Source organism: Syngnathus typhle, linkage group LG15 (assembly GCF_033458585.1).
Source record: "Syngnathus typhle isolate RoL2023-S1 ecotype Sweden linkage group LG15, RoL_Styp_1.0, whole genome shotgun sequence".
Classification (NCBI taxonomy): Eukaryota; Metazoa; Chordata; class Actinopteri; order Syngnathiformes; family Syngnathidae; genus Syngnathus; species Syngnathus typhle.
In genome coordinates this window covers 2,563,616-2,577,808 of record NC_083752.1, presented here as the reverse complement: position 1 = coordinate 2,577,808, position 14,193 = coordinate 2,563,616, and the positions used below count along the sequence as shown (strand labels likewise).

The following is a 14,193-nucleotide window of genomic DNA, read 5'->3' as shown; positions in this document are numbered from 1 at the left end:
CTATTCGTTCCATAGTATGCTCTACATCCAGGCACATTTAAGAACAACACAGAAGTTGCTGATCAACTTTATTGTTTTCTTTCCGGTCATATTTGTGCGCATTAAACACCTTACATCTCTATTTTTCCACACTAGTACTCGTGTAACATTTGTGGTGCTCTTTAGGATGAGGGAGAAGCTTTGTCACAGATTTGGAACAGTTAGTGCAACTTTTATAATTTGGTTGAGAAGTTCGAAACAAGTTTAGAGTGCAGACACAATACTGGGCGCCAGGCTGCAGGTTAGCCCCGTGCCGTCTGGCTCCACGTTGATCTTTGTCACGACTCCATCTTCTACCACCATTGCATATCTGCAACACATATCAGACACATGCTCGGACTTAAACATGCTTCCAGATTGCAGTAGTGTTGCAAAATTGAAACTTTGTCTTTACCTCTTTGACCTCTTGTTTCCAAGTGCCTGCACAATCTGATCACTGTCAAGCAACAAGTCCACAGCCTTCAAAGCAAGAGAGAGACGTTTCGCAAACACAAAGTTGTACTCAAGCGATTGTTTGGTTTACCTTTGTGAATTCTCCTGTAGGATCAGCCAACATTCGAATCTGTGGGAGAAATCAATTCCCTCTCTATCAATAGCTAGTAACCAGTGAAAAAGAGCAACTCAGAAGTGCAGCAAGATGGGAAACAATGTTTCCTCTAAAGCGCACCTTGCCATCTGCTCCATGCTCTTTTCCCCAGGCGGCCATGACAAAAGCATCATTCACGGACACACAGGCCAACTCCTGTACGCCTTTATCCTTCAGCTCTGCTGCCTGCTGGACATAACCTGGCAGGTGAGTCTGAAAGCAAAAGCAAAAACAAAACAACTAGTCAAGATTCAACTAGGTATGACATGACCAATTTGGTTTGGGCCTGCCTTGGAGCAACCAGGGGTGAACGCTCCTGGTACAGCAAAGAGGATGCCTTTCTTCCCCTTAAAGAGTTGATTCATTGCCACCTTATTTCCTGGCTCACCCTCGTGGACTTGCACAGCAGGAAGAGAATCCCCCACCTGAAAGAATAACAAGAGTAAATTGGATTGGATGGAGCAGGCCAAGTTTGACTAGCTAAACACATTGTAGCAATGTACACACAATAGTTTGATGACGTGATTTAAATGCAATTGATCATTTATGCGGTCACTTTATTGAGGAAATGACTGAACTGCTACAGATGATGTATGTGACACGGTTATATTGCATTTTGGCTAAGTATTGGTGCCAAATGACTTTATGAAATATCAAGTCTGATATTGCAGTGTTTATTTTTACTTGATGTCCAAAAGCTACGTCATCAACTATCAAGCCCGTCATACATGCAAATACAGCTGCCGATTTCATAAACGTCGATTACAATGCACACAAGCGTCAATTGACTGTGATTTAACGTTCCTCAAAGGCTGGCTGTATTGCGCAATCGTCTTATTGTGTGTGCTCAATATGACAACAAACAACGCAATGCTTAAATAATGGTGACGTGTAATCCGATCTCTGCTCGTTAACTGCGACCTTTAGAAGAACACTAATGTGATTCACCGCCTGGTTTGATCAACGTTTACTTTATATATTAGTTCGCAAGTGTTGATCGAAATAAAGGGTAGTAACTTGTAAATGCATGGCTAGCTAATGCTATCATGCGACATTACGGTGGTTAGCATAGCGAGCTACCAAACATGTTAGCAATAGTTCGGTCATTTGCCAGAAGATACATTTGCATAATAGCAAGTGTTGTTTTGATTTTATATCTTACCTTAATCGGCATTTTGATCAAAGTAGAAGAGTGGAGCGACCTCGCGAAGTGTTCCACACGGGTGCGTTTAAGAACCGCTGTAGCAACGGAAAACATGATATGCGCTTGCGCTTAACGAAGCTTACGTGACGCTCAAGCGTGTCGATTTATAATTTTTGTCAAAAAAAGCAGACACGCCTCCAACCTGGCTCGCTTGCTTCGCACAACTGTCGTCTTTACGTTTGGGCCTTGCCAGGCCCACTAAATCTTTATTAACTGCGCCATCTGCTACCTGAACGCTCATGTCCGACCCATTCACTGTGATTAATGGCGAAACGTTCGATAACATTTGAATGCGGCATGTTGCAAAATGTCTTTAAAAGTGTGCTGCATGAAATTATCTACAAGAATAATCTACTCCAATATTATTTACACATTTTGGCTACATGTTAGTCTGACAGAAATTGAAAATACATTGTGTAATAAATTGCTTTGAGGCTATTCTGGGTCAAACTTGATTTAATAGGTCACGGGGACTCAAAACAATAAAAGCATAATGTGAGCCAACAAATTCGGATCAGGAACATAGTGAAAATGACCAGCATGTATATTCAACAGTAGTCTTTAATCCCAAATACTGTATTGCAGTAGAAATGACAGCAATGAAATGAGGTGGGTAGTGTCCATTTATTTCACAGCACAAAGCACCTCAAAATAATCCACGCCCTGTTTCCTCAGACAGTGGAATATATCACTTTTATTCACAGTGATTTTAATGTGGACATGTTTAGACGAAAGACATCAAAACCTATGTTACCTAACTTTAAAAGAAAACAAGTCTACACATAAATTCACAGCCAGCAAAACGCGTAAAAATAAAGCAATGTCAACAAACAGTAAATTGAGTAAAAAATAGAATTTAATCATTTAAATAGTCTTGTCAAAATACAAACATTGATTTGAGCTTCTAAATGTTTTGTGGCTATTTCTCATAACTTGCAATGTTAAATGTACACAGCGACTATACAAGGAAACAAGTGTTTTGGTAACTTATTGTATTGCTAATTTATATTAAAAGTACACAAACTACATACAACTTTATAATTGCAATTGCAACACTGCAAATGATTCCCATTCCGTTAGACATCTGGTTTCCTATGACCCTCTTAAAATATCCCTAAAATATACAGTAATAATGTGAAGACATTCCAGCTTCATGTGAAATAACATTTTCTTTCCCCTACAACTGTGGTTAGTAAGCAACAAAAAAAAAAAGGATCAAATTTATGGGACAAGAGGTTTAAAAACATTGAATGTACCTCAAATGGTAATTTAAATAAACAAGTCACCCCATCTGAAAAAGTTGTCTTCACAGTTATTTGGCTGTTACGGATACCCATAAAATTTCTGCAGCCTCACTAATCCGGTGGAAACCTTATTTTGAGCCCTGCAATGACAACAGCTTCCAGAAAAAAAAAATATAAACAAAAGTTGCATTCCTGACGTTCCAAATGAACAGCTTATTCTCCATCCCACAAATATGACAGTGTATAAATCTTACCCATTCTCCTCAACACCAAATAAACACGCCTGAAAGGAAAAAAAAAAAAAAAGAAATCTTTTAACAAACCTCCGATACACTATAAGCAGCACAAATACTGTACATTTGTAAAGAAGAAATTGTCACGTTTGCTGGCTTGATCACCTTTTGCTATAAATTGCATGTTGCTAGTTGTATTACTGTCACTGTACATGGCTAAAAGATTAATGGCACTTTGGCCAATATACATACACGGATGGGTTTTAGGAGAATCGGATTTGGACAGCATTGAATGTGAAGCTCGTGGCGACGCTCACAGTCTACCTATACCGTACAAAGAAACAGGGTAGAGGGCTTCGGGGTCAGGGGTCAAGATGAGGGTTCAACACACAATGTTGCATTTCTAGTTGCCCTGAGCCCATTCCAGGCGCTTACAAGTTCAAGACATGTACGGACAGACATATTGAAACAAGTGTTTTTTTTTTTTTTTACAATGCACTTTTCCTCAATGCACCAAATCTTACAACAGTACACGGATGGAACACGTCAGACCATTTTTCAGAGCAGCAGAACAAGACAACAGTATGGGGAACGCATTTCTGTCCGGCGGCCTCAGTCTTGCCACACGCACTAAAGTGTCATTCGCTTGTTGCAAATGGAAGCCATTTTTTATTTTTTTTTGCGTGCCAAACAAAGACAAATTATAATACCGTTAGCATTCAAGAGGAGCATTCTAGGGGCACACTTTCATGTGCCGTTCTCCCAGATTATACAATTAAAAAAAAAAAAAAAAAAGACATTTAAATCAGTGGTTCGAAACCTCTCACATATTTTAACAGGTCTCCTTTCGGGCTGCACAGTTGATCAAATTCCACAATTTGCGTCACCACCATTAAACCGGATTATCAGCTAAATTGAAAATGTGGGCTCTGCTGGAAATATTATCAAGCACTTTTTCCAACCGGTCGTCAGCCAGGAGGCCAACGCATGGTTAAGGCTTCATCAGGCTGCCCAAATAACAAGTGAGCACAACCTGCTGAATTTTGGCGAGAGAAGAAAGTGCAACAAAAATTCGAGATGTGAACCATCAAGAGCGTTGAAAGGCTTGTTTCGGATTCAGAGCAAGTAGTGTGGAAACAAGATAACAGCACATTTATTTCGGTTAGCACTTTCTAACTGATACTTTTAACTAACATTCTAAAAGATCAATTTATTTTTGCGTTTTATTTTTGCACTGAAAAAAATACTGGTATTTTCTCTACTACGGTGAATAATAGTAATAATAATTGGGATCAAAATACTGCGTGAAATGATCATTATGGCCCTAAATGTGCAGCCCTACTCTCATACCGGGTCCAAACCAGCCCGTTGGCTGAAATCAAATAAAAGTCCTTGGGGGTCCTGAGAGTGGAAAACTATCAGACAATAATCAATTTATTATATTGCTTTTAGCATATTGCGAGTCTTAAAACAAAAAACAAACAAAAAAAAACTGCCTACAACGGCACTAAGCTATATTAAATTAATGCACCCTGTGTACTAAAGTGGACCCTCAAGTCTTTTCCGGATATGTTATGGCTTTCATGAGTCACTGTTGCATTAGCTCCAAAGTTCAAAGGTCACATGACTGTAGTCCCGCTCTCCACGACTTCCATGTTCTCCGGTGGTTTATGCGACTGCAGAATGAAGCTGCGATGAAGCGTCACGGAGGCCACTGCAAGTAACTTGGCATTCGGATTCTCCGTTTTTCTCCACGCACATGTGGAACTTGACAGTGCTCACCGAAGCTTGACAGTAACAACTTAAAGAATTTCTTTCCTTATGATTACTTCTCTAATAAAACCTCTTTTGTGACTCACCCACTAGATTTAGATCACCGTCGAGTCTCGGCGTCATCGTACGTTTGCTGCTGCTGCTGCTGCTGCTCCCCTCTAGGGAGAGTCCATCATGGCTTCCAGCATCTCCAAGAATAGTTTGTGCATGGGGATACCACCGCGGGTCTTGATGCTGTAGAAAGTAGTCAGAGCCCGACCGGCGGTCTGCCGGAGTAGCGGCAGCGTTAAAAGGAGGCGGCCGGCTCGCTGGGGGTCGTCCGGGCGCCGCTGACACTCCAGGTCCAGCAGGGCCTGGTGAAGGAGGTCCCGCAGCTTCTGCACAGCCTCCATATCTTCGATGTAAACAGAGTCTGACGGAGCAACGGGGAGGACGGGATGAGCCACTGGGTTTCATCTCTCAGCTTTATTGACTAAACAGTGGAATGCATTTCACTCGCTGACCTGACTGTAAACGCGTCACACTCGGAGCTATTTTCGTCCGTCTTCATTCGCGACGTGTACTGTACCTGAGTTAGTGAGCGCGATGGCTTTTAGCATGACAAACTCCTCTCGGTCCACATTTAGGGCGCGGAAACGTCGGGCGAGTTGACTGATTGCCGCATTTAGCTCCGTCAGCCCGGCGACGCGGGACATTTCCTCGTCAAGGACAAAATCCTCGGCGAACACAACCTCGTCTTCGCAGCCAAGCGAGCGGTACGCCACGCCCAGCACCAGCACCTCCAGCCAAACCGATTGTAGCACAGACATCTGGTCTGCTAGCGACAGAGACAAGAAGCCTGCGGGGGGGGGATACAAAAAGCAAGAGTGAAGGTTCTGAATGTTAAGGAGTGGTATGGAGGAGAATAGCTGACTGAATGAAAATAAAGCTGGTTCTTTTTTTCTTGCCACATTTGGATGCGAGCGAGACAGGTATTGCAGAGGCCAGCCACGGTGCCGTTGGCCGTTTTCACCCCGCGTCGCTTACCCGGAATGTGCTTGGCCCAGCCGATGATGACCACCAGCTCACGGTCAGCAAGGTCGCAAAGGGTGGTAAGTGTGCGCTGGGCTGTGTCGGGCTGGAGGGGGTCCGGCATTGCAAATAACTTTTCTGGCTCGGCCACTAACAGGTGGGACACGATGATGTTTGAGGAACCTGCGTTATGAAAACACAACATTCATCAGATATTTTTGTTATTTGAAGCAGTCTTCATAAAAAAGCAATCATCCAAACTTAACCTTGATTATGTTGCACCTTACACAAAAAAAAAAAAAAAAAGTCCAGAACAGTAGGTGGCACTCTAATTCTGATGAGTGTTCTTATATTTTTGTTACTAAGTTGTACTAACAGAAATCCCTACAGAAAAACTACACACACCCTTTTCGTTGTCCTTAGTCAGCGATAGGGGGACACTCTGGTATGTTGCATTCTCCACTTCGGGGCGCCTTTTGTACTTCTGCCGTCCACCCCGGACCCTATCGAGACGAACTCCTGCACCGGGACACATCCAAATATTTATGCCATCAAAACATAGGTATTAAAAAAAAAAGCTGGATCTGCCTTTGGCTTGGGGAAAGTGCCGCTCACCCTCTTTCAGCATGCCCACTTTAAGGCACTTGGTGAAGCGGCATGCCTGGCAAGCCTTTCTGCGCCTTTTGGTGATCTCGCACTCATTCGATGCAGGACAGCTGTACTCAATGTTACCTTGGTGCAAGTAGAGAAAATGATCAAATCTTGTTAATCATTGATATCAAGTGATAACAAATGACTGGGACAATGACCTTCAATCATACATAGGCCAGCTGAGCAATTACGACTTGAAGAGCGCCATACCTTGGATGGTTCTCTTGAAGAACGCTTTGCAGGCCTCGCACGAAGCCACGCCGTAGTGGTAGCCCGACGCCACATCCCCGCAGACCAAACACAGCCTCTTGGGTAACGTGCTCAGCGCATACTTGCAGCGCCCGGCTCCGTTTGCCGTGGATCCCTCGTCCGCTCCGTCGCCGCTCTCGTCTTTGAAGTGGCAACGCAACGCCGGCGTGTAGAGCGGCGGCGAATAGCGTTTGGCACCGTCTCCTCTGGTCTCTCCGCCGCCGCTCTGAGACGAGTCGGAGGAGGCCCCGCCGGGACTGGTCCGACCTCCCCCGCCCCCCTCCGGACTGCTCGGTTCCGCCTTGATGTAGACGTCGGACCGGCGATCCCTGGAAGACATGTCGTCTAGAGGACGGAAAAAAAAAAAAAATCGAGTGAGTCAAAGTGTAACAGTATTTGAGGCAGCAATAAAGACAAAATAAAGCTCGAGGGTACAGCGGCCCGCCGCGCCGCCACCTCTCCTTTTGCGCCTGCATGTGTGGTGTCCACTAAAAATATATAGCATTAGACTGATACAATTAAATCATTGTTACTGGCATTGCAGTCCAATAGGTTAACTTTAACCTGACATTTTCATTATAATAAAGACCGCAGCCTCCGTGGTCAAAGTGTTAAACGTTTCCCAACTGAGGCGACGGGACCTTGATAAGATCCAAGCACCGCATTAAACCGTTATAAATTTCCCCACTGTGGGACTAATAAAGGATGATCTCATCTCCCGTGCAACCATAGCGATCACCGCAGAAGGACTTGGTGTTCGTTGAGAGATGTCACTCAAGTAAATAAATACAAACCAATGTTTGTGTCCATTTTATCAGCTATCTTTTTAAAGCCGTGGGATAAACGCAGCCAATCCAAAACCTTCCGCACCTATTAAAACGTTTTTAAGTACGGCCGGCGTGAAGTCTTTCTCACTGGCGTCTCCGTAAATTAAAATAGCCAAGGTGACTGGATGAAGGTCACGCTGCTCGTAAAGCAGGCTCGCTCTTCACTTTGCAGACGCATAACTAATGTTATAACGTGCGAGGCTGGAAGAGTGCTGCAGCAATAACGCTTTGCCTACTGGCCGTGTCCATAACCTCTTTTGCATTTGGATGGAAAATTACAGCAAACGTGCTTATGCACACAAAATCCATACTGTACAGAGAAGGACATTCCCAGAACAAACTTTATCAATCAAAATATTCAATAGAAATAGACAATTTAGCCCATATATCATCATTATTTTCCATCGGTGGCTCAATTATTGTCTCTAAATAGACCATATTGCCAATGAGTGAATTTTTAAATGACATCAATACAAATTTGCTTTGATATTTTTGTCTGAGAGTCATCCTTAAAATGGTAAAAAAAAATAAAATAATAACTGACCATTATGTACAGTTACATCACCTTGCACAAGTCTTTAACGTGGTGGTCAAATTCCAGCGACTTGAACAAAGGACAAAACCGTATGTGACGGAACGTAATAAAAAATGTTTTAGGGCAGGCGAGTGACGACAAGTGAGTTTCTATTTGTGCAACATTGGCAACACGCCAATCAAAAGACCATAACGCGAAATAAAAACAAACATTTTGTACAAATATGAGATGTGGTCGAACTAGACGGATTGGATTGGACCTTTTCAAAACAATATCACCACCATACAAATTGTGCAGATAAGTAGGAAGCCAGCCCTCTGTCAACTCAACCACCTTGCTTGTGGTCTTGCACAATACAGGAAAAGTGTTCACTTAATCCTTCCAATCCCGGGTAGTATATTTACGTACCACTTCGGATCAATTTAATATTCGACACCCCATGAACGACCACCAGTGTGTTGATCGTTATGTCACCGAGAGCATTTAAAGATTTTAGAAACGCCCTAGTGATAAGCTAGTGGAAACTAGCCATTCATAAAAGAAAATGATAATAAACGCAATCGTGACGGTAGTGTGTCATATCAGCACGGGGAAATCACAAGGATTGATGTGGAGGCAAGATCCAGATAGCATTCACAACTTAACTGTGCATGTTTTGCATTTTCTTTTGCCCCCTCGTGCAATTGCAGCTGGCAACTTTGCTTGGAGTTTGCCCTCCGTCCCTCCCTCAGACATGTGAAGTGAAGGTCACTCCACTGCAAACCGAGACATTCAACACTGGCTGATTATTCCAAAATGACAACCAATGTGGAATTGTGATCATGTCGGAAGTGCTTCACCGTGTGCATCGTCGCGCACGCACGCACCGACGACACGTCGCTTTGGCTCGGTGACACAAACATCTTTGATTTGAGGATCCAAAGTCGCCGTCGAAGTGAAAAAGCCAATGTGTCCCGACATGTTAGCACTGGCTACTTCGAAGCGTTGAAACGGGCAAGTTAGCTTACCCTCAGCTAACAGTTGCTAAGGGTTAATTCCCAGTGACAAAGCTACATCCTGTTAGCCCGAGATTTATTTTGGTCACTAACCCAGACTAGGCTACGTTTTACCTTATAGGGAAGACTGGTGCAGCACTTAAGTCTCCCGGCTGCGTGCCAGTATGGTACAGGTATTGAAAAGCAGTAGCCCGGCTGCCTGCTAGTAGCTCCAATGTTGCTATGTGCCAAGCTACCAGCTCTCCCAGCCAAACAGCTGTTTGGTCAACAAACACTTCCCGAGACGATTACTACAAACTGCCAAAGTGAATACAAGCTTGACGCCAATATAAAAGATCAAATAAATTAATTAAAAAATAATAATAATAAAAAATCACAACAACTATTAAATAAATCACGTTCATTTACATATGCAAACATGCATAGCTTGGAATAAATTGGATTTCACGATGTATTGAAAAAGTCATTAAAACGTCAAGACCTGAGGAAATTGTAACAAAATATTTCCCATCATCATACATTCAAATGCTGCAAAACAGCGTCACGATTTTTCAATGAATAAAAGTGAGTCACTGCTATTTTAACCCCAAAAGCATTGATCTGTTCGGAAATGAAGCTTTATCTGGAAGCGGTATTGTGGGCAGAAAGGGAAAGATGGCATACAAGCTTAGTGTATTAGTTGTTGAGACAAAAAAATAATAGTGTTTATGGAGCGGCCCGCCCGGCATGTGTTCTGACACGGATTCCTATTATAACACAACGCAATAGTTATTCATCGAAACTCCCACAAGTCTTGATCATAGCAGGGTAGGGCATGCAATTTGGAAAAGATTGGAAAATCTGACTTCACATTGATCTGCTTCACGGGTTGCATGCAACATTGATGTAATATAAACTTAAGCAATGACATCCTTATTACAACACAAATCGGGTCTTCATATTAGGGGAAATATGGGTCTGAAAGTGTTTGGACCACAAACAATGTAGACGGGTACCATAACCATACCTTGCCCAATCATTTGCCAACAAACAAACGGGAAAGATTGCTGTAAGCCATAACAATGGCAACAATAGGCACCCCACAATGACAAAGTCATCCAGTTCCTAGTTTTAAAAAGTACTTTACTACAGAAATGACAGTCACTATCAGTAGATATGTAAGAGCGTTTACCTCTTTGCTGGAATGGGAGCCTCTATACAGCACGCGATGTTTGCTATGGGTTGTCGACAGCTCCTACCGGAGGATACCTGCAAAGTGAATCAAGGTTTGGATATTGGAATGCCGTTTCATAACAACGCAATCATAAGAACAGACTGTCAAGCCTCTCAGATAACCATGAACAACTTGAATAAAAAAAAAAAAGATCATCTGTGACCACAGATAACCAGAACTGTTCATTGATGTACACTGTCCCTGTCAAATAAACAAAATATGTCACATCATCCCTGAAAATGTGCAACACGCAGGATATATTCAGATTTATGACCAAGACTCAACAAACCGCCCCCCCTTATGCTGCGTGTTACACTCCAAAGGTCAAAGTCACAGGAATGCTTCAAGGACAGACAGTAAAGCCAACACCTTGTCTCTCACTCATACGAAGTTGAGCGTTGAAGTTTGCTCGTAGTTTTGTCAACCATTGCATTCATTTGGGAAAATAAATAAAAATAAATACTCTCATGTCATTTATTTAAATCCCTTATGCAGCTGAATCAGAATGCTGACACTAACGCCGACATACTTTACCGCCATGTCCTTTTAGGTGAGACGTTGTTTGGAAGAGAGTTGGCTTGTCAGGTATTATCCAGTGTTGATGATCTGATTACGCATCAAATAAGTGCATTGAAAAGTCACGGAGAGGTTTGCCTATGCTGTGCGCCGGCCGTGCAGCCCTCAAGAACCGGCACCCAGGGGTGACCTTGCCTACTGATCTCGAACCGGTGAAAGGTTAATTGCCAAAGTGGATTATGCCTTCAGATCAGTGGTCTCAATCTTAGACCAACAGGCTTGCTTACATTCAGAGGTCAGTGTGCTGAGACGGGAAGTTATTACCTCGGAAAATGTTACGATTCTCAACTTAATTGTGGACCGTTGAAAAAGTGGGTAGCGCATGCGACAACGTGTCCCACTGCATCTTATTCATCTTAATGAAATCAAACGACTGCCTATTTTGTCCTAGTACAGTACATCCAGTTTAAATATTGCAATGGAGTTTATCAAAGTCATTCGGAGCTTGATTTGGAAACTTTAAGGCCTTTCGTGACGTCACAAATGAGGCTTTTGTGCACAGGCACCAGAGATATCTGCAGTAAATGACAAACGTAAAGACAACTAAATGATCAATTTCCCCAGCGGGCTAGTGGCCCCTACCCCCAATAACGCGAGCACGCCAACTTCACTCTGCCCAGCGTGCATACAAATGAAGCTAGCGTGGATTAAAAACGACAATACATGCATAACTAATGATTAAACACAAGAATAGAGTTGGATCGTCGCTGTTGATTGTGACAGACACTTACCAGGAACAACAGAAATCGCCTTTTCGATTTGAAGCCAAGCAGGCAGGTCGGTGGGACGATCACGTCCACCGTCCGTTACAGCGCTTTGACGGTGCCGTTGAACCAATATCGTGTTGGTCACACCTGACGGTGACTTGACGGAGGAATTTGTGATGACAGCGACCAGCGACGCGATCTTCTTTGCCAGCTCCGCCGTACCAGACAGTGGTATTAAAATCCTCGCCTTCGACTCCCACAGCTGAAGCGGTCTTTACACAGTCCGGTTCAGAATAAGGAAATACTGCTTCCTGTTTCGTCTAGTTCAGAATAAAATCACGTCGACACTTGTCACCCAATTTTTGGGGGTTTCTTCAGACTGGCATTGTTTACATCAAAAACTTAAAATCTGGATATGTATTTATATTGTACATCTAGCGAGTGATACAACTAAAATTACAACCCTTCTGCTTTTTTATTTTGATCCGTGTAAGACCAACTTCCGGTGTTGCTGTTTTCTCTCACTAATTTGGTTAGTGACGTCAGACCCTGTCCCGTGCCTTGGCTCCTCCCACAGAACAATTTGCGTCTGCTTTCCGATTACGTCCGTTCGTACGAGCGTCATCAACTCAAGAAATCAGTGCAGGGAGATTTCATAGAAAGTAAAAATACTCTTCAAATAACGATGTAATTTCAGATTACTTTTCCTTAAATGTACAGACTTCTCCCAACTTTTAATTAACCAACACAATACGCAACATACTTCCTGGTCGTGACACTTTAAACGTACTGTATGCTTCTTTTTTTTGTTTGTTTTCATTCAAATTGTCACACTCATGGGACCGCTGCATTTATGGAAACTATGCAGTCGGTCTCGTGACACCGCAGTGACAAATATACGTATGCCAAAAATAAAAGATCAAAATGAGTATTCATAACCCTTAAGACGGACATTGCGGTCCAAGTATCTCAACCGTATTATTTAAATACAAGCTTTGTCAGAGCAGAAAACTGGTACTGGTGACATTATTGTCCATTGAATAAATAAAACAAACCAAAAAAATCGTATCTCAATCTAGACGCACACAAGACACTGATGTATTCATGTGTGTATTACCCGAAGCGTGTTACTAACTAACCCCCCCCCCCCTTCCTGAATTCCTATAGTTGCGTCAAATGTGCGCCTCGTTGTGGTCACGCGTGAAATGGGCTGCGGGTGCAGGATAGTCGTGACGCGCGCGCACGAAAGGAAAAACTGACGGCGGTGTCATTGCGACCTTGAAGCAAGGTCATTGAGTCTCTACTGCAGACACTGCAATTCTGCGGGACTGCATCGTGCTGGTGCAGTATGCATTGTAAAGACGGCAAAACCAGTCCTGCTACAGGCCTTATAAAATTACTCATTTGCTTAAAATATATCTATTTAAGTGAGTGTCCATTCTGACACAATATGTATTGAAACTAACTATACATCCTGTGAAGGCCAGCTGGAACCGCAAGGGTTACTCTTACAAGCAGGTCCTGACCTTAGACAGGTGTCAGCTGATAGACTACATAAATACCAAGACGCCGTTGTGCAGGAAAAGCACATTACTGCATCTATGACTCATAATAGCAAGGCAGACAGAGAATAGAGCTCACCACACTCCTTTCTACACTTTTCGATGAGCATATACAAAGTCCTACTTGGTTGGTTGGTTTGAAGGGAACTGCAGTCCTTGTAACCTATACAGAGGCAACACAAGTAAACCAGAACACGAGACGAGAAGGCTCAGTGTTGTTCAATTATTAAATGTTAGCTGCTGATTAGAATGCCTTCACGCGAGCTAACATGTCAATTCACAATAATGACAATGGATATTTGTGAGTTAATCTTGATTTGATCATCGTGTGTTCATTTTAAAATATCATTATTTCCCCTTGGCAAGTTGACAGTATGGGGATTTGCTTCAAGTAAGATACATCTAAACACATAAAAGAGACTATTTTCTGCAGGTCAGGAGTGAATTGTACAGACGAGTCCGTATTGTCCCTCTGGTGGCAGCAGCAGGGAGAGTGCAGCAGTAGTGTGCATGGCATTCAAGCAGCTGAGTGCGTATGCGCGTGCGCGTGTGTCCTCCAGTAAAAGGTCACCCACCCACTGCCAGTGCCAGTGCACATCATCGCAGCCTGCTGACTTCCTGATCGCCATGCCACAAGGCTGCCTGTCATCTTTATACATGCTACAGTAAACTGTCCCATTCGCTCAGGGTGCTTGATTGCTCACTATCTGCATATTTAACAAAGACTCAATAGATGAGAGAAAGATTTGAACACAAAAGATGGAGCAACACATGTAGACGGATAAGTC

The 14,193-nt window shown here is 43.0% G+C and overlaps 2 protein-coding genes across 6 annotated transcripts; both read right to left on the bottom strand.

Annotated features, from left to right (window-relative positions):
• Positions 1–55: 55 nt before the first annotated feature.
• prdx5 (peroxiredoxin 5) lies at positions 56–2,096 on the bottom strand. 2 transcript variants are annotated; one of them, XM_061299661.1, is made up of 7 exons: positions 1,972–2,096; positions 1,788–1,864; positions 916–1,050; positions 707–838; positions 563–601; positions 434–498; positions 56–349 (listed from the first exon to the last, which is right to left on the bottom strand). In XM_061299661.1, the coding sequence occupies exons 2-7, from the start codon at positions 1,797–1,799 to the stop codon at positions 244–246; spliced, it is 489 nt and encodes a 162-aa protein (XP_061155645.1). In that variant the 5' UTR covers positions 1,800–1,864; positions 1,972–2,096; the 3' UTR covers positions 56–243. The 2 variants fall into 2 exon arrangements, with proteins under 2 accessions (XP_061155645.1, XP_061155644.1); XM_061299660.1 differs by lacking the exon at positions 1,972–2,096 and having other exon boundaries at positions 1,788–1,945.
• A 276-nt stretch (positions 2,097–2,372) lies between these two features.
• Positions 2,373–12,315, bottom strand: esrra (estrogen-related receptor alpha). Of its 4 annotated transcripts, none has more exons than XM_061299637.1 (8): positions 11,868–12,315; positions 10,519–10,595; positions 6,952–7,335; positions 6,706–6,822; positions 6,496–6,609; positions 6,106–6,273; positions 5,648–5,917; positions 2,373–5,491 (listed from the first exon to the last, which is right to left on the bottom strand). In XM_061299637.1, the coding sequence occupies exons 3-8, from the start codon at positions 7,328–7,330 to the stop codon at positions 5,238–5,240; spliced, it is 1,302 nt and encodes a 433-aa protein (XP_061155621.1). In that variant the 5' UTR covers positions 7,331–7,335; positions 10,519–10,595; positions 11,868–12,315; the 3' UTR covers positions 2,373–5,237. The 4 variants fall into 4 exon arrangements, with proteins under 4 accessions (XP_061155621.1, XP_061155620.1, XP_061155622.1 ...); XM_061299636.1 differs by lacking the exons at positions 10,519–10,595; positions 11,868–12,315 and adding exons at positions 8,998–9,107; positions 9,219–9,446; XM_061299638.1 differs by lacking the exons at positions 10,519–10,595; positions 11,868–12,315 and adding an exon at positions 9,462–9,621.
• Positions 12,316–14,193: the final 1,878 nt, after the last annotated feature.

Bases quoted from the DNA above. Each gene is read 5' to 3' on its own strand.
- esrra (XM_061299635.1), bottom strand. The intron at 6,610-6,705 runs GTGAGCGGCACT...GTCCCGGTGCAG, and splicing joins AGTGGGCATGCTGAAAGAGG to GAGTTCGTCTCGATAGGGTC. The intron at 5,492-5,647 runs GTACAGTACACG...TTGCTCCGTCAG, and splicing joins CATCGCGCTCACTAACTCAG to ACTCTGTTTACATCGAAGAT.
- prdx5 (XM_061299660.1), bottom strand. From the start codon at position 1,883: ATGTTTTCCGTTGCTACAGCGGTTCTTAAACGCACCCGTGTGGAACAC. The intron at 499-562 runs GTAAACCAAACA...CTTGCTTTGAAG, and splicing joins CTACAGGAGAATTCACAAAG to GCTGTGGACTTGTTGCTTGA. The intron at 350-433 runs GTAAAGACAAAG...TATGTGTTGCAG, and splicing joins GGAAACAAGAGGTCAAAGAG to ATATGCAATGGTGGTAGAAG.